Source organism: Dermacentor albipictus, chromosome 4, assembly GCF_038994185.2.
Source record: "Dermacentor albipictus isolate Rhodes 1998 colony chromosome 4, USDA_Dalb.pri_finalv2, whole genome shotgun sequence".
Lineage (NCBI taxonomy): Eukaryota > Metazoa > Arthropoda > Arachnida > Ixodida > Ixodidae > Dermacentor > Dermacentor albipictus.
This window is the reverse complement of record NC_091824.1, coordinates 165,343,087-165,366,906: the sequence shown is the minus strand read 5'-3', so window position 1 is coordinate 165,366,906 and position 23,820 is coordinate 165,343,087. Positions and strand designations below refer to the sequence as shown.

Below are 23,820 nucleotides of genomic sequence, written 5' to 3'. Positions count from 1 at the left end.
TTTGCTTGAAATTTTCTTCTCCGCAAAAACGCATAAGCCCAGCATTCCTTTTCGAGCAATAGTCTCTGAACGTCAAACTTGGCAATTGGTGGTATCATCTTACCTCAATAAGCATTTGTCAGCACTTTCCGTGACTGACCCGTTTGTTGTGCCTAACTCGGAGGCAGTTGTAAAGTTTCTCTTGAAGGACAACCCGGCTTCGTGCTTTGGTTTTAGCATAGACGTGGTCGATTTATTCTATTCACTTCCCCATAATCAACTTCTGCAATGTGTGCAGAATTGCATCTCAAACCAAAATGATGAGTGCGCTTTCCAAAATAATTGTGGCATTTCGAGTGGGTCTTTTATGGAACTTTTATCCTTTTATTTAGAGAACACCTATGTAATGTGGGAAGATAAAGTATTCAAGCAAAAGTCGGGAGTGTGTATTGGTTCCAAAATTGCACCTATACTTAGCAACATTTTTCTAAGTTATGTTGACATGAAAGTAGAGAATGACCTAAATGGAAGGTTTATTCGAATTTTTCGATACGTGGACGACTTCCTAATTCTAGTTAAGTCTAAGGGTGCTGAATGTGTGCCTGGCTTACTAGATGTTTTTTCTAAGCATGGTTCTGGACTGAGCTTCACACATGAGATCCCACAGAGCAACGTCCTGCAGTTCTTGGATCTTAGTTTGACTTTTCTGTCTAACCATGTATGCTGGAGATACGCTCCCAGGAGTGAAAAACCTCTTGTGAACTACGCGTCTTGTCACTCTAAACTTGTTAAATTCGGAATTGTAACAGGATGTATTGGTATGGCTGTTAAGAAATCGTGTGCTCATCAAATGTCCTGTAGCCTGATGGTCCAAGCCCAGAGATGCAGAGAGGCCGGTTTTCCAGATTCTGTAATTGTGGCTGGTGCTAATAAGATTATAAAAACGCTGAAGTGTTCGGAACAGCCCAAAGAAAATGTCGCGGGAAAAAAGGTTGTTGTCATGCCTTATGAGCACGCCTTGTCACATCGTTTTAAGAGAGTAGGGGCCAAATACGGTGTGAAGGTCGTTTTTTCTGCTCCGATGAAGCTGGGTAAGTTAGGGGCAGCAGTTCAGAGGAAGCAGGAAGGCGTGAAACGGAATACTGCTTGCAAGGTAAATCATGTTAACAAGTACATCAGTTGTAAGAAGGGTGCTGTATACCAAATTCCTTTATCTTGTGGCCAAACTTACATAGGCCAGACAGGCCGTTGCATCAATATTAGACTAATGGAGCATGCTAATTCATTAGACAAAAAAGACACTAACCTGGCTAAACATTGCAGCATTTGCAAATGCGTACCTTATTTTGACGATACAAAATTGTTATTTTTTCATACTGACAAGACTACCAGAGAAGTCGCTGAAGCATTTCATATCACCAGAAAATCTAATAGTTGCGTTAGCAAAACATCTTTAATCTTGTCGGTGAAAGAAATGGCATTGCTGCAAAAAGGGTAGATTACTGGGCAGGTACAACGCGTGCGAATGTTTGCTGTTTGTATGTGATCATTGATGTATTGACCGGGCGCATGCGTGCCCAGTTTTGTACGTATAAATGTTCGATTTCCTGCTTCAAAGAAATTATACACTGAGCTGTTCCAGACTTCGGCAGCCATAGGTCACATTTGCTTCTTCTGGTTAATCGTAGTGCTACACAAGCGGCATGCCTTTTCGGTCGAACAGGTTGTGAGAATGGTCTCATCGTCGCCGGTGGCGGCAACACACTTTCTTCCACATATTGCACCTAGTTTAACTGACGAGTTCAGGGGTAGTACAGGTGCGCCAGTTATGGCAAATTGCTATATTTGTGACTTGCTGCACCAAGCTGCGCAAAACGGTAAAAGTGCTTCGTATCACGCCAGAGCTGTTCCAAAACACTGAAACGGGCAACAAGGGTTCGTGTTAATTTAAGTTCAGAGGGAATATGTGCGTCACTATAGATAAATAGCCTGAGTTTTGTTTACTCCATCCTCAGGATGTCGGCAGCCAACGCAGTCGTGCAGCAACGCGTCATTCAAGCCTCCGTTTTGCTGCATTCATGAGCGATAAAAATACGCAGTTTCGCCCGAAAGGCGAAGCATCGATCGTCATAGAAAATGAGAAGACATCCATACGAACTGAGGATAGCACTTTTATCTGCCGTATCAACTTCTAAACATTCGTTTGCTAAGTAAATTAATAAGGATGGTGTCAGGGCATGCTGTTAAGAACGGCCCGCTGAACTGCAAGTTTTGCCAGCCAGTTGCGACAGCGGCGTCAACTTTTCGTGGAACGCCACCGCAACCCTCTAGCCTCCCGGCGTCAATAATAGCCGCGACCTCGACTCTCCGTCGCAGAAGCCAAGATGAGTTTGACGAAGTAGGCTTTGTGCCTGAACGCGCCACCGCCGACGTGGTCTGCTATGAACAAGGGAGTCCCCAGGGGAACGTAGTTCGAGCTCGCTTCCCACGCGCCGTTCAAGACGCAAGACAATGGCCAACAGGCGGCCGCGCTGCGGGGGTCAGCTTGGGGAATGAGATGTGCCTTTCGTGACGCAAGCCCCGAGTTCTGCGAAGTCCGTCTGTCCTCGGTGGAGTCCGTGAAACCGGTGCGAAAGTGTGCGTGTGTAAGCCCTGCCGCAAAACGGCGGCTCGGCTGCGTTGAGTGGTCGGACGTGCCCCTCACCTGGGGATCGGGGGAGGACCGAGTGTTTATAAACCGCTTTTGTGCGGCTGCTCAGTGTACTTCTCTCGCAGTCATGCTAGTCTGATGAACTGCAACGTCCTTATGTAGATGCAGTAAATAAACCCACATTACTCGTTCTCGATGAGAAGCAGTCCTTCCCTTCATCAACGTCCTCAGCGTGGATAAGTTGGGCGACGGCATGGGCCAGCTACCATATTACCCATATGCTAGCATAGCTACCATATGGGCCAGCTAGCAAATATTTTCGAATATGAACTATTACTTTCAACTGATAGCAAGCTCAGTGGTAGAAGCCCGAACTTTGTCACAATTGAGATTCTCTCTCAACAGCTCGTAAGTCAACCTCAACTGTCCTGACATACTCGCTGCCCGGGCACGACCTTAGTGGTGTGTTTCACTGCTTTAAAGAGTTTATTTTGGTTTGGATGAGGGACACCTGCATCTCCGCATCAGCGAACACTTTGTTTTTTGAGTTCAAGCTCTTTCAATACGGTGGCAGCACGCTTCCTTTCCCGTTCATTCCTCAATGCGTAGGTCCTTTGAGTTCTTGTCCTCCTTCCGCCACTCGTTCGCCTCACGGGCAACTTGAAACAACTTCTTGGTCAGTTGCACAGTCCGCGTCCAATTTTTCGAACTCCCTAGGGGCCGCGAAAACGTCCTAAAAAATCGGCTAGTGGGAAAAAATAAATGCATGTCATTTACTGCCCTTAGGGGCTCAAACCACCACAGGCACAGTCCAAAACGCTCTGATGGCCTGTAGGTACACGTATCAGGTATATTGGTGCTCGTACTATGACAGGAAATACCGGGTGCATGCGCGTATAATTAAGGAATACGTACTGTGTCCCATGGCAATAGGCCCTTCCCACGCTTGCTATGCTTCACTGCAATACATTTGCTTATGCTTCAGCAAGTAACACTTCTGTATCGAGGCGAAGCTGACTTTCGGGAACCGGCTTTATGCAACGCACTATGCTTTCCAAGCTTCTAAACCAATCGCGAGGAACACAAAGAGTCCGTGCCATTGCTGACAGCAGCGAGTTCTTTCAATAAAAAAACACGGCACCCAATGGCAAGAAGTTTCATAGCGAACGTCGAAGCAGTTAGGACTAACGTTGCCGCACTAGTGGCTACGGCTGCCAGCGGATCTGTGTGCGCGAGCGCCGGTTCGAGGCGGCGATGTAATCAAATGGCAGCGGTGGTGGCTTTGATTAATGCCATTTCGGATCTGCGGTTACGGCAAAACGTCCGGAAAATCGTACGGCAAGGAGTTCTTGCGTCCAAAAATTTCAGACGTTCTGATACATTGACTCTATGGGGCACATGGTGGCGGTGCCGTGAAGCCGCCCAAATTATCGGGCGACGACAGGGCGTCAAAGACGATCCATTACGATTCCTGTCTGTACTCGAGCCAGCATTACCGCGTCTTTCGACCCTTTCAATAAACTTAGAGCTAATTTTTGCTGATAGAGGCACAAACAATCTGAGTTTTCTTTGAGTTTTTCCAGAATACTCAAGATCCCTGAGAATTCCCGGTTTTCCCGGTTTTGCCGGTTGGTAGACGCCCTGCAAACAGTTGTAGCGAAGCAAGCATGTTATTTCAGTTCAATAAAGAATTCGGCATTCGCCATTCCGCTATAATAGGCGAGGGAAAATTACGCGCTAATAATTTTATTTTTGTAGTTACCGCCTTATTTGGGTTACAGAAAAAGTTTGAAGTACGAATAATTTGCAGCCTCGCGGAGGAACAGTGGCTGGCGGTTATAAGGGCGTGGGCGGGGCTTCATTGTAGACTTAAGTTCTATCCGATTATAGCAGCGTTTTTTCAATTAGCTCTGGAAGAATTGTACAGAAATATATATTTGCGGAGCAATCACAGTTGACTTGGAAGGCCAAAGCTCTCCGCTTCAGCCATAGGAAAACAGCATGCCTATGAAGGCTAGGAAGACTGAGGAGAGCCGGGTGTACGTAATGGGAGACAATCTAAACCTTGCCGTAATTGTCAAGTGATTGCCAGACTTTTGCATTGCTCTACGAAACCACAATGACTTCTTACTATTTCCCTGAACTTAAGAACACTCTTGCTGAAAAGGTGTCTAAACAAAATTATTTAATTAATTTCAATATTCGTAGCCTTTAAAAACACTAAGATGATATGATTGACGTTTTCTCATTCATAAACCATGCTTTTACTGTAGTCTACCTGAGACCTGGCTCACCACCGAAGACGTGGATTGTTTTAACATTGCTCATTACTCAGCTAAATTCTGTAACTTCCATGATAGTCGCTGCTGTGGATCCACCATATTGTCGGCGTTACAACATCTCGTTTTCAGATCCCAACGTAGAGTCTGTAAGGCTAGAGTTCGAGAGTACTTTCTTGTCTGTTAGTATGCACAAGACGGTAGTCGCATTAGTTTATCAGTCACCATATCCTGCTTTATTTATTTATTTATTTATTTATTTATTTATTTATAAAATACTGCGGACAAGAAGTCCAAGCAGGAAGCAGGGTGAGCAGAATACAAAATATTCTATACACAGAAGAACAGGATGAAACAAGCGTGTAACACCTTCTTTCACACAAATTCTTTGGTCGCAAGGTAGACAATTAGGAAACGATTTAACTTGATTACAATACCACTATAATTAACACACAAAATACCAACATTATTTACACAAATGGTATACAGCTTACGGGCGCTGGGGATATGCTTCAGTTAGTTTATTCCAGTCAGCTAGTGTTCGGGGACGAAAAGAGTACCGAAAGGTGTAAGTCACTGCGAAAATTGGTGTTAGAGAATGAGTGTAGTGGTGTCGAGTGGGTCTGCTTATCAAGCGGGATACATTTTGCGGTGTCTGAGGCTAGCCTATGATTAATTAAGTTTGAAAGAAACTCTAGCCGACCTTTCTTTCTTCGAATTTGTAATAATTCAATACTGTTCGCGGTTAGTAGTGCAGTGGGGGTGTCAGTAGCCTTAAATTTACTGTAAATAAATCGTACCGCTTTTTTTTGAATTCTTTCTAGGTTCCTAATGTCAATTTTTGTGCCCAAACTATGGAAACATGCTCAAGTTGTGGCCTAATTAAGGAAAAGTAAGAGATTCGCTTAACACTAGGCGGAGCAGTCTTGAGTCTGTGGCGCAGAAGGCATTGTTTCCGGAAAGCGGCACAGCAGATCGTATTTACGTGTAAGTTCCATGACAAGTCACCCGTTACTGTTAGACCTATATATTCACAGCAGGCTACTTTCAGTAAAGGTGCTGCAGCCAAATTGTAAGCTTAGTATATGGGGACTTTATTGCACGTTATCAGGAAATAGACACACTTAGTTGCATGAAGAAGCATTCCCCATTGCTCCCACCATTTCAACACATTGCCTAAGTTAGAGTTAAGGTCACATTGGTCATTAATGCAGGTAAATTCTATAAACAAAACACAGTCGTCAGCAAATAGACGGATTTGAACTGGGGTGTTAATCATATTGACAATATAATTAATATATAGCGGAAAAAGTAGAGGACCAAGCACGCTAATAGGAAATATTATTATGAAATAATTATTTATTTAATAATAGCATAATATGAAAGTTCGCTCGCAGCTTGGTGAAATTTTGTTCCAACTAATAAGTGAAAATAAAAGTATGCTCTTGTTTGGAAACTTGAACATAGATACACAGAACCCTACTGACAGCACGTGTAGTAAATCAGCGGCCTGCATCACTGGAAATGGACTTGAAAGTCTAGTTGATGTCCCTTCAATATGCTCTCCGGAGGCAGTAAAATATTAATTGACCACCCATCTTATCCAACATGAAAATAAAACAACTTTAAGGGGCTCTTGGCCTTTCTATTACGGATCAACATGCTGTCTTTATCCTTGTTCAGTCTATAAGCTTGCCGCACACGTGAAAGGAATCTATTTGTAAACTCGACAACATTATATTTACCGACGAAAGTGGGTGCATTGACTGGTCTATGGTATATTCAGACGTCGTTCCAATTACCTCCTTCAAGAACTGCATATCTGAAGTTGGAAATACTTACAAAGATGCATCAACTGCAAAATCACGTACCCAGTTTTTTAGAGCCCCTCGAAATCAACGGGTAACGAATGGGCTTATTGAAATCCATTAATATGGAACAAAGACTTCACAACAAATGAAAGTGTTAACTTTTCAATACAGCCCTAAAATCGCGATATGTACTTTATTCTAATAGACTTACTTCTATATCAAAAGAAGTAAAGAGCAGATAATTTGAGAACCAATTAATGAATAACAAGGGCACACATGAAAAACCTGGCAATTTATTAAGACATTTCAGTTTTATCGGTCGATCTCAATATCTCTAATATTATTACAGGTACGCAGGTATTAACTGATAATTCGCGCATTGTGAATGGTCGTGGCCGCTTTTATTGCGATAGAAATTATACGGACACTCCAGGCGAATTTTACCGTCGGCGGCGCCGTGATGTTCCCCGTCAAGTCTAAGGGCGATAACGCCGTTGACGCGCGCCGTATGCTGTATGTGCGAGTGTAAACGCGCGAGGGGAGCCGACGATGGCGGCTCAATCTAACGCGCGCACTGGAGAAAACCTCAGAGGAAACGCGCCGTCTTCCATCGCGTGAGAGGCCGGGGGGAGGGGGATGGGTCGGAGAACAGGGGTGGTGTTGTCCTCTGGCGGGAACTGCGTATTTCACTGCCGCGCGCAGGGCGAACCAACGATCGCGGCTCAATCTCCCGCGCTCAAGGAAGGAAAGTGGGGAGGCAGCGTGGGAGGGAGGGGGCGGGGGAGCGGCGTTATACTCCGGTAGCAACTGAGTACTCAGCGCCTTACCTTAAGAGCGTTCTGCAGATGGCTCATACCATTTTGCAGGCTCTGTTCTCGCCGCTCAGCTTGCGTTGAAGTGGTAGACATCACGAAGGTAACTTCACTCGCTGCTGCTGCCGTGCTTCCTCATGTCAATGTTTAGAAAGAGAGCATCCGCGGCCATCAAGTGTGATGCGTTATGCTTGCCTGTGCACGCTGACACCATGCTTGTTAATTTAGTCAGTAAGCGAATGTTTGCAAGTTTATACGGCCGATAAAACGAATGTCGCTAGTTCGTATAGCTGTTAACCAGTTTGCTATCGCAATTCGTGCTCCGCCTTTCGGGCGAAACTGCGACTTTTTTGTTCATAACGAACCGAATAACGACCATGTTCCGAAATTTCCTTTTCTAGCATTAACGCAACCTTTCTAGTCGTTTTATTTTTGCCCCACAATCCCTGAAGAAGTTACATACATTATTACTCATTTAGTAGTATAGTGTTTCTCGCTATCGTCGATGGAATTTTCTGATGGGCGCTATGCTGTTATGGGAATCACGGTATATGGGTGTGCGAGGTTTGTACTGACTGGTGTTGTACGAGGCTTCGTCTAAAACGTGTATATAGCTACCCAGATAATGTGAACTTACAATAAAATCTTCATAAAAAGTTTTCATCCACCCGTATTACATCTTTCACTCTTAAAACAAAGAGAGTGAAAAGAGGGTCACGACTACCTCGACTCTCTTTTTTCAGTCGCTGACTACCTTTTTTTCCAAAGGTAGTCACAAAATGAAGTCAGGAATGACGCATGAAATGGAGGACTCCCATGCTGCTTGAAGGGAGTCAGTGAAAGGCACATATGATGTTATAGGTTGCAGCGAATGTGAATTCGTTGGTTCACTCAATCAAATAACTGATTGACTATACCAAAGAAAACAGCATAATATGTAACTACCCGAGTTCAACTCTATGGCCGCAAAAAGTAAAATGCGTTTCATGCAGTGCTGCATTACTGCATAATCAGTATAGCAAGAAATGCGAATTGTTTTTTTAGTTATTCAGTAAGAAATAATACAAGCAGGATGGTACAACGCCAAACTCCAAAAGTGATAACACTAGTTGGCATATGTATGTAACACGCTGTACATTAATATATATTTTGCATATAAAGATACCTTAAGGGGGGGGGGCAGTGCATGAATATTGATTGACCATGCACAGAATGGAAACAACAAGAATAAATATATAACACGAATATACACACAATGTCAACAGAACACAAACTGAAGTACACCACGTAGAGTTCATGACATAAAGCTAAGCAAATATTTATATTTTTAATGAAACGACACTAATTCACATCTGGGTACCACTTCCCCTGCCAGTAAAGATCGAGGAACTCTGGTAATACCTCATCTCGTGGCTGCGCCGCAGACTACATTGCGTTTAGATACCTTAAATGCTTATCGATGTCTCCTGAATTAAACAAGTCACAGCTTGTCTAACAAGAGCAGAACCTCATCCTGAGCCGCAAAAATCTGTGGAAATTGTGGGTCGTCTCCGTTACCCGCTGTGGTTGCTCAGTGGCTATGGTGTTGGACTGCTGAGTACGAGGTCACGGAATCGAATCCCGGCCACGGTGGCTGCATTTCGCTGGGGACAAAATGCGAAAACAGCCGTGTGCTTAGATTTAGGTGCACGTTAAAGAACCCCAGGTGGTGGAAATTTCCGGAGTCCTCCACTACGGCGTGCCTCATAATCCGAAACCGGCTTTGGCAGGTAAAACCCCATAACAAATATTAAAAAAAAAGAATTCGGTATGGTCTAAGCAAAGAACACATCTCGTATATATAATCCTTACTTACATTCACAAATTTTACTTACATTATAACATTATAATTTGTTGTGCCCTATAGCGCTGTCATTTATTTAGTTACGTAACGCTTTACTCTTCACTGTTTTATGTTTATTAGGATCGAGGTCCCCTTGACAGTCTTGAACTCTTAGACCATCTCATGTATTACCTAAATATAGAGTAAATACAACAAATAAATGCAAATATAAACCAATATAACAATAACTATGAGATCACGCGATTATGCGGTGGACTAATGATGACCTCGTGAAAAATTATAAATTAAGCTAACCTGTAAATCTACAAAAGCACTATCTCATGTCGGAAACATGTTGGTTTACAAAGGATTTTCGGCAAATAATGGTACGACTTACTGGAAGAAATATTGGAGCTACGTCAACAAACTGAGCGTTGTACAACAAGAAAAGAAAAAAAAAACGAAAAGAGAAGTCTCGAATGCGTGTGTCATAGCGTTCGACCGGAATTCGAGTTCGTGTTCTGGCGTCAAACTTCTACAGTAAGCGGCAGGCGTAGACGGAAGTGCTCCTCGAAATAACCGTCTCACGCCTTTATGTCTTCATATACCGAGAGCTTTCCTGAATTTATATATCTGGCACGTGTCGTGACGGTACTGAAAATAACTCTGAGCTATCCGTTACTTCGAAATATACGAGCTAGAATTACAGGGACATCACTGTACCTGGTAAACATCAGATAGCGGGCGCGGCACACGGAATTCACGTGCAAGACTGCCGGAGCACGGTAATGCGAAAAGAAAGCACTAACAAAAAAAAAAAAGAATGGCGACCACTTTATTCAGCTGCTCTAGATTTGCAGTGTTCTGCTACAAATTTAAAATTTGTAGCTCCAAAAATTTCGTTTTCTTTCTTCATTAACCTGCATCAATTTCAAGATCACCTGCCCAAAAACTAAAATTTATATGGTGCCAAAATAGCTCCAAAAGCTGTTCCAGCTGTACCACATCTGCGTGCACCATTACTGCAGTGATATGGAGTAATCCCAGAAGAGAGCGGCTTTAGCAAAGGGGGGGGGGGGTATAAAAAGGGCGCTTAGGGTAGTTCCAGCGGCCTGTCGCTGTCAAGTGTCGTGAAGCAGCCTGTCCTTCCACTACAAAAAGGTTCGAATATATATTTTTAGCGTACGCTTTGACCTGCCTGTGAACGCTACTTATTGCATCCAAGATTTTAGCGTTATAGTGTGGACCAAGCTGAAATGGCTGGAAACCAATTTCTTGCCAGCGCGCCCCAGTGCATGAAGGTTTAAAGAAAAACACGTTAACTGCTCAAGACACGAGAACACAGTGCCTTTTATTTTCTGGCAGTCCTCTCTGACGGACAAGCATACTGGCTGTTTTACTAGTTAACCTTTCGCGACATTAGAAAGGATATGCAATGACCGACACTTCAGAGAATGGTTGACCTGCGGTTTTTTAGTTTAAATCTACATGCACATATGCAAGGGTTGAGAAAGTGATGGTGCATTACTTGTTTTTTTCGAGCGCCGCTGGAAAAGAAAAATGTGCCTGCGCAATTTTCCGCGAGAAAAAATATGCGACCGTTATTTGTGTCACTGCCACTCGTATTCACAGAAAAATTAGTTGGTGGTATTGCAACAAGTCCTGTAAAGCCAAGGTCAAGATAATCGGTTCAGATGCAACGTATATGTGACAATTCATTAGGAGGACACAAGAGTTCAAGAGACACAAGGACTCTTGTGTCACTTCATCTATGGTTGGAAAGGTGTGACGTGTGCAGACGTTCACACTGTTTGAGAAGCCCAGTGCAGATGTCAAGTTATGTCGCTGATTGGCTCAAACCCATCGGGCTTGCTTGTCCATGAGGTTGGTCGCGAGCACAATCTTGTGTTCTAAACTCAGCAACTCGCCTGAAAGAGCACTTTCCTTGCTCCGCTGTGAGCCCGAACGCCACAGCAATGTCTACGTGTCTTTACGATTCCAAATAGAACAAGTGCATGTGAACATCTCTGACGCAACTCGCGGTGCACCCGCTGAGAATATGCAGTTCTCTGCAGCGGTGGTGCGCAGTAAGCCCGCACGTATCATTTATTTTAATTTGTGAAGATTTAGCTGCAGGGGGCATTGGCGCCCACGCATAATATCGCTCACCTCTCCTTCCTTTGTTCCTATGGGCCCGCTCTGACCGTTTTATCGGCATTCAGATTGCCGAAGTGAAATGCCGGAACAGCAATAGAAGAGTGAAACATATTGTTTATTGAACGCGGTTATGTGCTGTCGTAGGGAGAGGGAATATGGTGTGTGCTTTGATAAAAGCAATAGCGTTGTCCTGTCTTGTATTATTTCTAGCTAGTGCACTTGCGGAAGCGCACAGGTGCCGATCTGGGATGCAGCCTTTGTCAGGCACTTTTTAGTAGCGAAACTCCACACTCTGCGAAAGAAGGGTTTATTGAAAGTAATCAGTGCAATATCAGTATACATAACCAGAATTAAGTTTTACAGATGGAGGGTCCCGAAGAAAAGCCGCCAGGAGGAGCTCCTAAGAGAAAATATACAATTTTAAGTTCCTATATTAGCAGACACCTCGTTAACAAAATGCCGTCATTTTCACTAAATACTAACACGTTACTTGTCCCCAAAAGCACTACCTTCTTAGTAAGTGAACGTAGTAAACGGATGGTTAGTACCTTCTGGCTATTATTACTGGTAGTACCTGCTCGTTAGCACTACCTGCTGAAGCTAGCAAAAAGCCCCAATTTAGTACTAACTAAATATTACTTCGGTAGTGCAGTTACTAACGCAACTGAAATATAAATACCAACAATACAATGGGACCTATTCGGCATATAAGGGCCGCTTGTATTAGCATACGAAGTATATGGTATTGCAAAAGCAAAGGAAAGTAAAATAATAAATATATATAAAGAAAGTGAACCGCGTCCTTTCGCTATACATTCAGGCGTCATTTAAGAGTACATATACGTAAACTTTACCAGGGACATTAAGGCGTACCGACTACGGGTAAGAATGTACTGCGCATCTCCAACACACAACAATACGCAAGAACACACATACAGAACGACAAAGGTGCTACGCGGCACTTACTCAAAGGGCAACTTCAAGAGTAGTTATAGTCCTAGTTTGAAGGGGCACATGTTGAACCCGGAAGCACCTATGTATCTGGTTAAATAACCGAACGTTTGTGCAAAAATTTCTAAAGCTTACTGTCTGCATATATGTGTGTTACGACGCCGCACATAACTGTTACTCCAACATAATGAATGCGTTGGCGTCACTTCCGGATTGGTCGGGTGGACTTGCTCTTTTTTGCTCTTTTTGGGGCGTTGTTTGGTAACTCTGTGCGGTTGTTTACATTCTCGAAATGGCGTCGTTCAACCGTGCGACAGTGCTCCTTGCCTTGAGCGATTCTGACAGCAGCTCTTGTTCCTCGGAAAGCAGCAACAGTGACGACGAGGAGTTGCACGTGCCTTATGAAATGGTATTCAAGGTGCAACCGATCAAATCGCGATATGGCTGGCGGATATGGCGGGCGTCCAACTTTCGCTGCGCTCCCTGCCGGAGCAAGCTTTATGTTTCGCTGGTCGATCTGGATTGGGTCGCACCGTGCCGGATTTTCTTGATCTCTCGTGGTTTCAACACCCCACTCTGGATCGACCAGTGGAATTCACCATTAGTAAAAACTACTAAGAAGCCTTTATGGCTAGTAAAGATAGCCCTTTGCTAGCCCCTGGCTAGTACAGAACTAGTGAGAAGGTAGTACAACACATAGTAATCTAGTAAACGCGTTCATTTACTCGCTATTTATTAACTTTATCTTTAAGAGTGAAGTGTAACAAATAGCAATACCATAACACTATACAATAGTGAGAATGCCAGATTTTAACCCTGGTAGTGCACGTAAAGAGTATGACAGAACAACAATAGGAGTAAATAATTAACACAACAAAGTGTCACCACCATGAATAGTGCTAAAGCGGCCTAGAATGCTCAAACTACACCACCAGCACCGGCACCGCTACTTATAGTCTTCCCGGGAAAAAGAAAGAAAACTAAGAAACTGCGCTCTTCCAAGTTGGTTTGTGTGGACTGCACCATTGATAGTTGAGGCGGTGAAATTTTTGCCAAGACAGAAGCAAAGACATCGGTCATAAACCTGGCACAAACAAAGGCAGTATAAGCCACAAAGACTATTCAAATGGATACAAGCACTTCAATATCGTGCAAGGTAGTACTTACTGTACACCTTTTCAAACTACCAGAAAGAGCGAGCTACCGGTACGTGCGGCGTTAGAAAGCATATTTTTGAAGTTTTCATATATTCCGTTTTTGCCTGCAGTCCCATCATTGGTTGTTCTGTGGCTAATAAAGACTTTATTACTTCTACCTGTACCACCTGTACATATCTTGTATGTCGCTGCAGATTTCACGATCTATATGTGGCAGTTAAAAAAAAAAGTCAAATAGGTCATGGATGGATGGATATTATGAGCGTCCCCTTTGGAACGGGGCAATGGGTTGCGTCACCAAGCTCTTGCTACTATACTGCCTAATATCCTACCTAGGTTAAACAATGAAAAAAGAAAAAAAAAACACTCTCAACTACCACGACCAAATTTTCTGATCCCCTATTGCGAACTGTGCTTTTGTATGACTCCGTCTTTTGTCGTTTCCCTAGTTTTCTTCCACCAATCCTCCAGTCGCCTCTTACTAATGTCTATGGGCGTCTTGCGCTGGAGTTTGAGGTACTGTAGCGGCGCCTGGTGGTGGCGCGGGAAACGACATCTGGGTCGTACCAGCTTGGGTCGTATTGAGCCCTGGCTGTGGCGAAACACGTTTCTCGGCCGAGTTTTGCGTCGATTCGCACTTTTTTCTGCCCTGTTGCGAGTGCGAAAAAGCTCGTCACTTCTCGCAGACCATGCCGACCACGCTGCGAGCTCGCCGCAGCCTATAGTTTAACGAAAACGGGCTCTCCGTGTGCCGTGGGAGGTAATGCTGGGAGCAGACGGAATCGGTGACGCCGATCCGGAGAGACCTAGGCCAGCCTCGAGAAAGCGTCACCGTCATTACTTCTGCGTCGTGGGCTGCCATGAGCAAGAAGGCCTGAATCCCAACATCAGATTCTACCGTTTTCCTTCAAGGCCTCACGAAGTGGAGCGTCGGGCACACTGCATAGCTGCAGTTCGTCGCACTGAGTAAGCGAAACTTCGCGCCATGCTGACTGCTTCGCCTGTCTTGAAGCTTGCTTGATTATCTGCGTCCTAAATTATGGTCTTTTGCACCTACAGTCCCGACAGCACACCGACATAGCAGCAGGCATGGCTGGTAATTCACGATTCGAGACCCGGCCACAGCGACAATTAACAATTCGACCGATGCGAAGTGGTTAAGTGACCAGGTGTGTGCAAATGACCACAAATGGCCGGGCTGATTCGGTGACGATTCACTACCCCACTACGAGCAGCACAGGTTAGAGAGTTGAATGTGCTCATACTTGACCTCAAGTCAGCATGTTGAGGCAGCGCAGCAAGGTAGTATTGATTACAGCAGATCGATGTTCGAGCGCTGTCATTAAAAGCTACGTCAAGTGAGCAGCGGGATTCGCACGTACGTGCGAGCTCATATGCATTGCATCAGTTATTAGCAGTTACTAAAAGGGACAGATGGCCGCTACGACAACGCAGGCATAACTACTTGTTTAGCGGCATGCAGTCAACAAAGATTGTAGGAGGCCCCCCGTTTCGCGGCATGTCGAAAGACCGCTGCCTTCGCGGCGTGTACGATCGTGTGCTCGATCAGTTCCGTACACATGATGTCTGCTTATCGCTGCTGTGGATTCATTTATATCAAGCTTTTCCTCGCGTTTGTGCGCCTGAATCTAGCAGCGTGCAAACCTAACCTGAAGTTCCACTTCGTACGCGACTCGCTTCACTTGCGATTGACACCGCGCTAAAACTTCGCCGCTTAATTCTTGAACGGTATACAGGTATTCGGCACTGCATAATTTCTTGCCTTTACGCAGCGTGCCACCCCTGAAAAAATCTTCGGCACCAGATATTCGCTGCAGGCCGTGATACAGCACAACCGAAAGTGGCGGGTCCATATTGTAAACGTGCTTTCCGAAGCAGACGACCGAGCTTGGTACGACCCATTTTAGGAAAGAGGGCGCTTTTTAGCACCTTTTTCGCAGCGCCCCCTGGGCAATGCAAGAGCCCCATTGCGGACATGTTTGCTTTACCACTGTTCCTTCTGAACCCAAGGGCTTCAAGGAGGCCAGTGGTGCCTAAATCAACCGCTGGGTAGACGTCTTCGCATTCTAATAAAACATGCACCGTAGTTTCCCTAGCTTTACCGCAGCAAGCACATGCTTCTTCTTCCTTCTTATATCTCGCTTTATAGGTGCGTGTTCTAAGGCATCCCGATCTCGCTTCGAAAAGTAATGAGCTTCCCTTTCAGTTATCATAAATGGTTTCTTTCCTGATTATGTTTTTTCCTCTTAAGTAGTTACTCATGGCAGGTTTCTTTTCCGTTGCCGCCACCCATGAGATTAATTCAGCCATTCTGAAGCTCTCCCAAAATGCCATTATTATCTGCCCATGCTTGAAGCTTTAATTTGATTGCCTGCATTGCTAACCTGTATATTACCGATGTAATGGTCATTGGTCTATACGAGTGAATTCTGTCTTTCTCCCCCTTACCTTTATAAATTAAATTCATTCTACTTTGTCGCCAACTGTCTGGTATTCGTCATCTTTGAAAGTTTTTTCCACTGCTTTCACCCATGGCTTTCACCAGAGCTTCCTTACTTTTCGGTCCACGGAAAGCGTGCTGCCATCTACCGGCGTTTTTCGAGGAGTGATTGGTTGCTTGTTTAGACGTTTCCTCAATAGGTGGCAGAAAGAACGCTGCTGTAATAAAGCCCTTTTTTATACTGCAATTGCACGAAATATACCAAGAGATGAAAAATACGGGTAACTAGGAGTGTGGATTAAAATGGGCAAGAAGTGTATGGATATAAGTACTCAGAGTGAAAGGCAAGAGGAACGCGGCGACGGGAGCACGACAAATTTTGAAGTAGTACAAGGCGTGTGGAAGGAGCAACGGCTCCCGGACTTACATAAATAAATTCGGTGTTGCATTTAAAATTCAGAGCGCAATCTGTAGCAGAGATGAGTCGCAAGGCTGTTGAAAGATTAGCTTTAGGTGCGCAAGGACGCTTTCTTATTTATATATCATTATGTAACTAAGAACAAGAGGTCCCGCTGCAGTTTATAACTGTGGGACCTCTTTCTGTATAACTTCTACTGCATATATGTACCAATAATGAATGAAGCAATAAAACTTTTACACTTAAAACTTGAAACGGACTAACAACAAAGGAGACACATTAAGGAGACGTAGGCTCAGCGTTCTTCGAAGTACGGAAGACTCAGCGCGAAACTTGCTTCGAAAGAGTACGAAGGAGCACGGGCGGCCAGTATATCTAGCTGCCTGCCTGTATTGAGAGAAAAAAAAAGGACTTCGCTGTAATTACACTGTAGAAAAAAATTGATAAAGTATAGGCACATTAGCGAACTTCCAATATTACATAAAATATTCACCAAGATAATCTCCAATAGAATAAGGGCAACACTGGACTAGTCAACCAAGGGAACAGGCAGGTTTCAGGAAGGAATACTCTACAATGGATCACATACGTTTCATCAATAAGGTAATCGAGAAATCCACAGAGTACAATCAGCCTCTCTATATATCTTTCATAGATTACGAAAGGCATTTGATTCAGTCGAGATACCAGCAGTCATAGAGGCATTACATAATCAAGGAGTACAGGACGCTTACGTAAATATCTTAGAAAGTATTTACTGAGATTTCACACCTACTTTAATTCTCCACAAGAAAAGTAGGAAGATACCTATAAGGAAAGGGGTCAGACGAGGAGACACAATCTCTCCAATGTTGTTCCCTGCGTGCTTCGAAGAGGTGTTCATGCTATTAAACTGGAAAGGCTTAGGAGTAAGGATCAACGGGAGATATTTCGGCAACCTTCGATTTGCAGATGACATTGTTCTGTTCAGCGACATTGGGGGCGAGTTACAACAAATGATTGAGGACCTTAACGGAGAGAATATAAAAGTGGGGTTGAAGATCAATATCCAGAAGACAAGGATAATGATCAATAGCCGGGCACGGGAACAAGAGTTCAGGATCGCCAGTCAGCCTCTAGAGTCTATGAATGAGTACGTTTACCTAGGTCAATTACTCGCAAGACACATTGATAACGAGAAGGAAATTTACAGGAGAATAAAAATGGGTTGGAGCGCATTCGGCAGACATTGTCAAATCCTGACTGGAAGTTTACCATTATCATTAAAAGGAAACGTGTACAATCAATGCATTCTACTGGTGCTGACATATGGGGCAGAAACTTGGAGACTGTCACAGAAACTCGAAAACAAGTTAAGGACCGCGCAAAGAGCAATGGAACGAAGAGTGTTCGGCATAATCTTAGGGAGACAGGAAGAGAGCGGTGTGAATAAGAGAACAAACCGGGATAGCCGATATACTAATTGACATTAAGAGAAAGAAATGAGCTGCGTAGGTCATGTAATGCGTAGGTTACATAGCCGGTGGACCATTAAGATTACAGAATGGGTGCCAAAAGAAGGGAAGCGCATGTCGAGGACGGCAGAAGACTAGTTGGGGTGATGAAATTAACAAATTCGCAGGCGCTAGCTGGAATCCGTTGCTGCAGGACAGGGGTAATTGGAGATCGCAGGGAGAGGCCTTCTTCCTGTAGTGGGCAGAAAATAGGCCGATGATGATGATGAGAAAAAGACTGGGAGACTAACCAGTGGCATTAGTAAACTACACTGCTACAACACTGAAAAAAATAACTATAACAAGTTACCATGATAGCAATGGCAAGCATGAAAAGACGCAAGAACGAAAGCTGATTCCGCCTTGAATTTCCTGCACCAGCTCGCCATGACGTCATAAATTTTGACGGAGTCCGCAAGCGGCTAGATGATGTTTTATTGGCAAATATAAGCTGTGCTATAGTCTAGAGGAGCCATGGGCTGAGCGTAAAGAGCTTCTGGAGCTTTTACGTATCCACAAGTGCCCTAATAAGAAAAAAAATCGATTTGAAGTTCATGAACCCATAATGACGCTCCGGTGTTAAAATTTCCGCGCGAAATTAAAAAAAAGGAAAAAACATTGACCTTCACATTCTCTTCTGTAGTCAACCTATACTCGCCAAGATACGTAACTGGTGCTTTGAAAAAATACGTTGTTATGTTAACATGATTTACTGTTTCTATTTAGTGCCCCTCTAAACATAAGGTTAGAGATTTTCGGATGACATACTAGGTATAGGCATGATGGAGGAGATGCTAGCTGTGCGACAGAGAGCAAGTAATGAAATCAAAACAGAAAATATTTACGATAATTCAAGGGAGAGAGAGACACTTATTATGGCAGAAAAGCGAGGTCGGCCTGAATCCAAGTTCAGACCTGCTACTCAGCATCGGGGAAGGGAGACCCCAATTCAAGAAGCAGGGCTCTACTGCTCGAAGGCCGATTAGGGTATGTAAGAACAGAACACAGTGTTATAAATAAATTTTGCTGCCGACGAATGTGTGCGCTTATTGCGTGGGGAAGTAGTTCAGAAGCCATAGGCCATATTTTGTTAGCATGCAGCAGTATTCTCGAAGACGTAATTGGCTTTATTACCTTGACCGAGTGCTCGCGTTTTCAGGATAATAGAAGAGATGTTAATTATTCCGACAGGCAAAAAACAGCAAAGAACGACTGGAGGAATGGCGGCGTAAAGGCAGGGAACAGAGTTGATGAAAGTGCATAGCATTTGTAGTACAATACGTTCTTTTTACGTAAGATGGTTTGTTAACAAGGACCATTGATATTAAGGGCGGCTAATAAAAGCTGAAGAAATGTAAGCTGTATTGCTAAGTTACGCTTCTGCAAGGGAATAAACTAGCATCTTTATTGTGGGACGAGGCTTCGTCAAAGAAAAATAGCGAATAAACGAAATGCAGGTGGCGATTACACCGTGGCGTAAGAGATTTTGGCTACCTCAGCTCGGCTCTAGTTGATTTCTCCTCTGCAATTGAATCTTCTGGAGTTTTACGTGCAAAATCCACAATATTATTATGACGCCCGCCGCTGTGGCTTAATCCCAATTATTTTTGACCCGATGGGGTTCGTTAACGTGCAACCAATTTGCATGGTACACGGGCATTCTTGCATTTTGCCCCCATCGAAACGCAGCCGCCGAGGCCGCGATTCGTTTCCGCGCCCTCGGGCTTGGCAGCGCAACGCCGAAGGTAATACGCCACCACGGCGAGTAACTCGTCTGCCTTGAAGGTGCATACATTGCATTCTAAAGGAATCCAACACTTGACCTAGCGAAGTTTGAGAATTTTTCTTGCACGACAACGCGCTCATATGCGTATGACCACAACAGTTTGAAAGCCGTGCGGTCACGCTGAGGTATACCGCTGCTGAAGTTGTGGCAGGGCATTAAAGAGAGTGAGGTTTAACTTTTATTTTATGCCAGTGATATTCAGCATTTCCCCATGAAATAAAGGAAATAACACTTTTGAAAGAATACGGTAACAGCGCAACCTCATTTAGCGCTTCTCTTTCGTGACCCTTTTAGATCTAGAATGAATGTCTATGACCTCGATATATGATTCCGACGTCTCTTCACACATTTGATTAGATGAACAGCCGGTGAAGGAGCTGCCGCTGAAGCTTGTTATCGGTCGTACACTCTTTGAAACACGATAGTACACGAGGAGAGGGTGGAACAAAGCAAACAGTATGCAAGAACCTTGCGACAAGCACATACGCGCAGTTCGCGGTCGTGCTTGTGCACTCTGGCACGACAGGGCATATGTCGCTGATCCTCACGTCGGTAACTCGCTAGGCCGCGAAGATGCCCTCGAAAACAAGCCGTACACACCACGCGGTCTCATCAGAGTGAGTATACCGTAGTTTCTCAAGATATCAAGAAGTAGCCAACTCTGTTGGGGATGCTTAATTCATGTGGGATTATCTGGAATAAACCGCCTAATGCTGCCGGTAATTAGGGGAAACAAATCCAATAAGCTTTATTTCCCACTTACTAATGACATGTTTCACAAATGATTATTGCGATATCGATTATATTGACTCTCCTGGCGAACTTTCGCGTTCGTCTTCACCGTCGCCGCCGTACGCGCGGGCATCGTCCTTGGTGTGGTGGTCCATATTAATTTTTCGATATGCTAATTATATGTTATAAAAATGAAACACTAAAGATGCTCTGACCAGGTTTTATGGTCTAGACTGATTTATTCTTCAGAATGTTGGCAATAGGAAAGCGCAAGGGACAGTAAAAAAACTCATTCGCAGTGTAAGCCTTTCATACGCGATTAAAAAATGCAAAAAAAAGATTTGGACTCACAGCCTCGACATCATGCAGTTTCACTGGTACTGGCGCCCTAGACGGATCTAATATTTTATCAGGCGCAGACTAATGTTGACGGTCTCTTCTCGCGCAGTATCGACGCCTGCAACGCCACAAGTGGCGCTCATGACGCTCGCATTCTCAGACACCTGCTATGTGACAGGGCACTGCCACTTCTGCCCAGCAGAAGTTGCCTTGCGTGCTGCTTGGAGCCACGTCATACCCGCGTATCGTTACAACACCGTCGAAGGAGTTCAAGCGCAACGATAAACCTCGCTGTCCCTGTCAATGCTTCGCTCTTTTGGCAAAAGTGCCAACTTTGCCAGTAAAACTACGTCCACTCAAATGGAACGCGCTTGTAATAAGCTCTGCCAACGCTATGCTACCTTTGCGTACCACCCTTCGCGATGACGTAGTGGCTACGGTGTTCGAGGGCTGAGCCCGAAGTCACCAGTAGAATTTCTAGCTGTGGCAACTGCACTCCGATGGGGCGGAAAGAAAACAACACTCGTCTACCGAGCTTGAGCGCATCATCCTGCAGGTAGTCAAAACGAAGCTGCATGGAGCCGTTTTCTACGATTTCTTTAATAGTCTCAGCGTTGCTTGAACGTTAAGGCGCGTTAACCAATCAATTTACACGCGTTGCAGTAATCATGAAAGGATGAATACAGAAGACAAAGGGTACCCGTATGAACTCTTGTGATTTGATCGGTTGAGATTCCCTGATCAAACTTGAGAAGCTCAGCTTCGTTTAGGGTTTGGCGCAAACGCGCGTTGTCTTACGGGTTGCAAGGAAAGGAGAAGTTCTTCAAATGCAGCGGGTTAGAATTCGTCGACATCGCCGTTTCTGAGAAAGCTTTGGAAATTCTACGTCCCCAAGTTTCATCTCCTGTCACCATAGTTTGGGAGGACATAACCTTCCGTGTTCAAGCCGACAAAGGTAATTATAGGCCTTGGAAGTGCCCACAAAACAGAGGCCATAAGAAACTTATCACTTCCTACTTCTCCTATTATTTTTTCCCTAATGACAGTGCATGCTGGTGCCATTGGGCTTTGAAGTCATGGTGAAACATTTGGCACAACACTTTCTCAGGTACACCTGTCCCGCGGAAGCTCAATCATTGTTAGCCGCGATAAAAGGATGAAAGAGTTGAGCAAGAGTCGGAAAGGACTCAACGCCAGAAATGACGCATAGCTATTAAAAAAGAAGCTGGCACAGGCCGTAGCTATGTACAAACAACATGAACCAAAGATACGTAGAATGGCAAAGAAGGAATTAAAATAAAAGGAAGAAAAAGCAAGAACTTGAACATGTTTTGTTGACTGAAAACGGGCAGTCGTTTATTTAATGTCATTGTCTTGTGGCAACTGCAACATAGATTTTGGCGCTTGAATTGTTTGAGGAAACACCTGATAGTTACAAGACAAAGCGATGTTACCCATATGACCTCACTGATGAGCGTCTGGCAGACACCTTGTGCTTAACATCCGGAATCTTGTTAAATTTGATAATGAAAGCCGCTGGTTAGATCGGCTGTGCGAATAAAATGTGGCGGTTTACCTATTAATTTGCAGGAAGGAAAACGCTGCTTAGTAGCCTTTACGGGAAGGCGTCCCCAGGGACTCTGACGGCCGTCATGGGACCATCCGGGGCCGGCAAAACTACTCTGCTCAACATATTATCAGGCTTCTAGTGAGTGTTTGGTACCATTTATGTGTGTTCTTTTTTTGTTTTTATTAAGATATTTGCCGTGTTTTCGACAATGCACATTACTTCTAGTATGGTTTATAGTGTGGAGTCTGTCGAATGGACAGACAGATGAATGCACTGTTGAATTATTACCCAATGTTAATAAGCTGCCATTGGAGGGAAATTCCGTGCAAGGCTCCTAAACAAAAACATGAAAGAAAAAGAAAGTCGTAACATTTCCGGTCAAGAGGGAATCGCTCGCGAACTTTTTCAGAAAGCTTGTAGACCACAGGACGACGGCGTGGCGATGTGGTGTACATTATGCTTCAAATAAAGTAATGTCGCGATATTTTTTCTCGTGACAGGTACAAGACAGGAACTGATGAAGACGCTGATCACCGTGCCACTTCAGAAACTCACGATTTGTTTATGCTTGCCTGCTTTTAAAGACTCTCAGATACAAATATGGCACATGACACTTTCTGTGAAAATGAAATGAAACACAATTGTGCCTAATTTTGGCAGCATCAACAACGACAACAGCAAAAACAACAACATGAACGATCTCAGTAGTTAACGCTACCACCGACGCAGCACCCTCTACTCTCATTCTCCTTATTATATTTAAATTATATGTCTCGACACCAACAGAATGGTGCAGTAGAGCTCTAACGACGTGCTCTAAAACATAAATTCACAATTGAAGTTCACTTTGGGTTACTAAAATTAACGTCTTTCCATATGTCTTTCCGTACACGTGGTGTAAGCATTATAACGTGGGTGATGCTAAGACTGTCGCATTATCGCGTCTCATTTATTTTCCAGTGATAAAGGCTACGCAGGTGAGGTCCACGTTAACGGCTATGTTCGCGACCCCAAGCTCTTCAACATGCAAAGCTGTTACGTTATGCAAGACGACTGCTTGCTGAAAGACTTGACAGTGCGGGAAACCCTCGGAATGAAATTCGAGCTGCGCACGCCGGCGCTTGAAGGTGGAAGCGCTTCCCATTTTGTGAGTGCGTCATGATTGGGTGGAACTCTCCTTGTGGCTTTTGATGGTTGTTCGCGTTATATGGTTTTATGTTGTTGTCTAGCACATGAGCAGAAGTGGTACCAAACAACTCAGTTGGTTTCGTCGTACTTCTCAAGCGACACCCGTGCAATCAGCATGACACCAATGAAATAAAGCCCTAATCTGCCATCTTTGTAATCTTGCCATAAAATACAATATTCAAGCTTTCTTCATGAACTGCATACAGCCATCCTCA

General features: G+C 44.2%; 1 protein-coding gene across 1 annotated transcript in view; it reads left to right on the top strand.

Annotated features, from left to right (window-relative positions):
- Positions 1 to 23,820, top strand: part of LOC135899928 (ATP-binding cassette sub-family G member 1-like) — a 56,086-nt gene that overhangs the window by 852 nt on the left and 31,414 nt on the right. The window contains exons 2-3 of the mRNA XM_065429303.1: positions 22,438 to 22,555; positions 23,378 to 23,564. Coding sequence (XP_065285375.1) covers positions 22,438 to 22,555; positions 23,378 to 23,564 — 305 coding nt within the window. The remainder of the gene's footprint in view (positions 1 to 22,437; positions 22,556 to 23,377; positions 23,565 to 23,820) is intronic.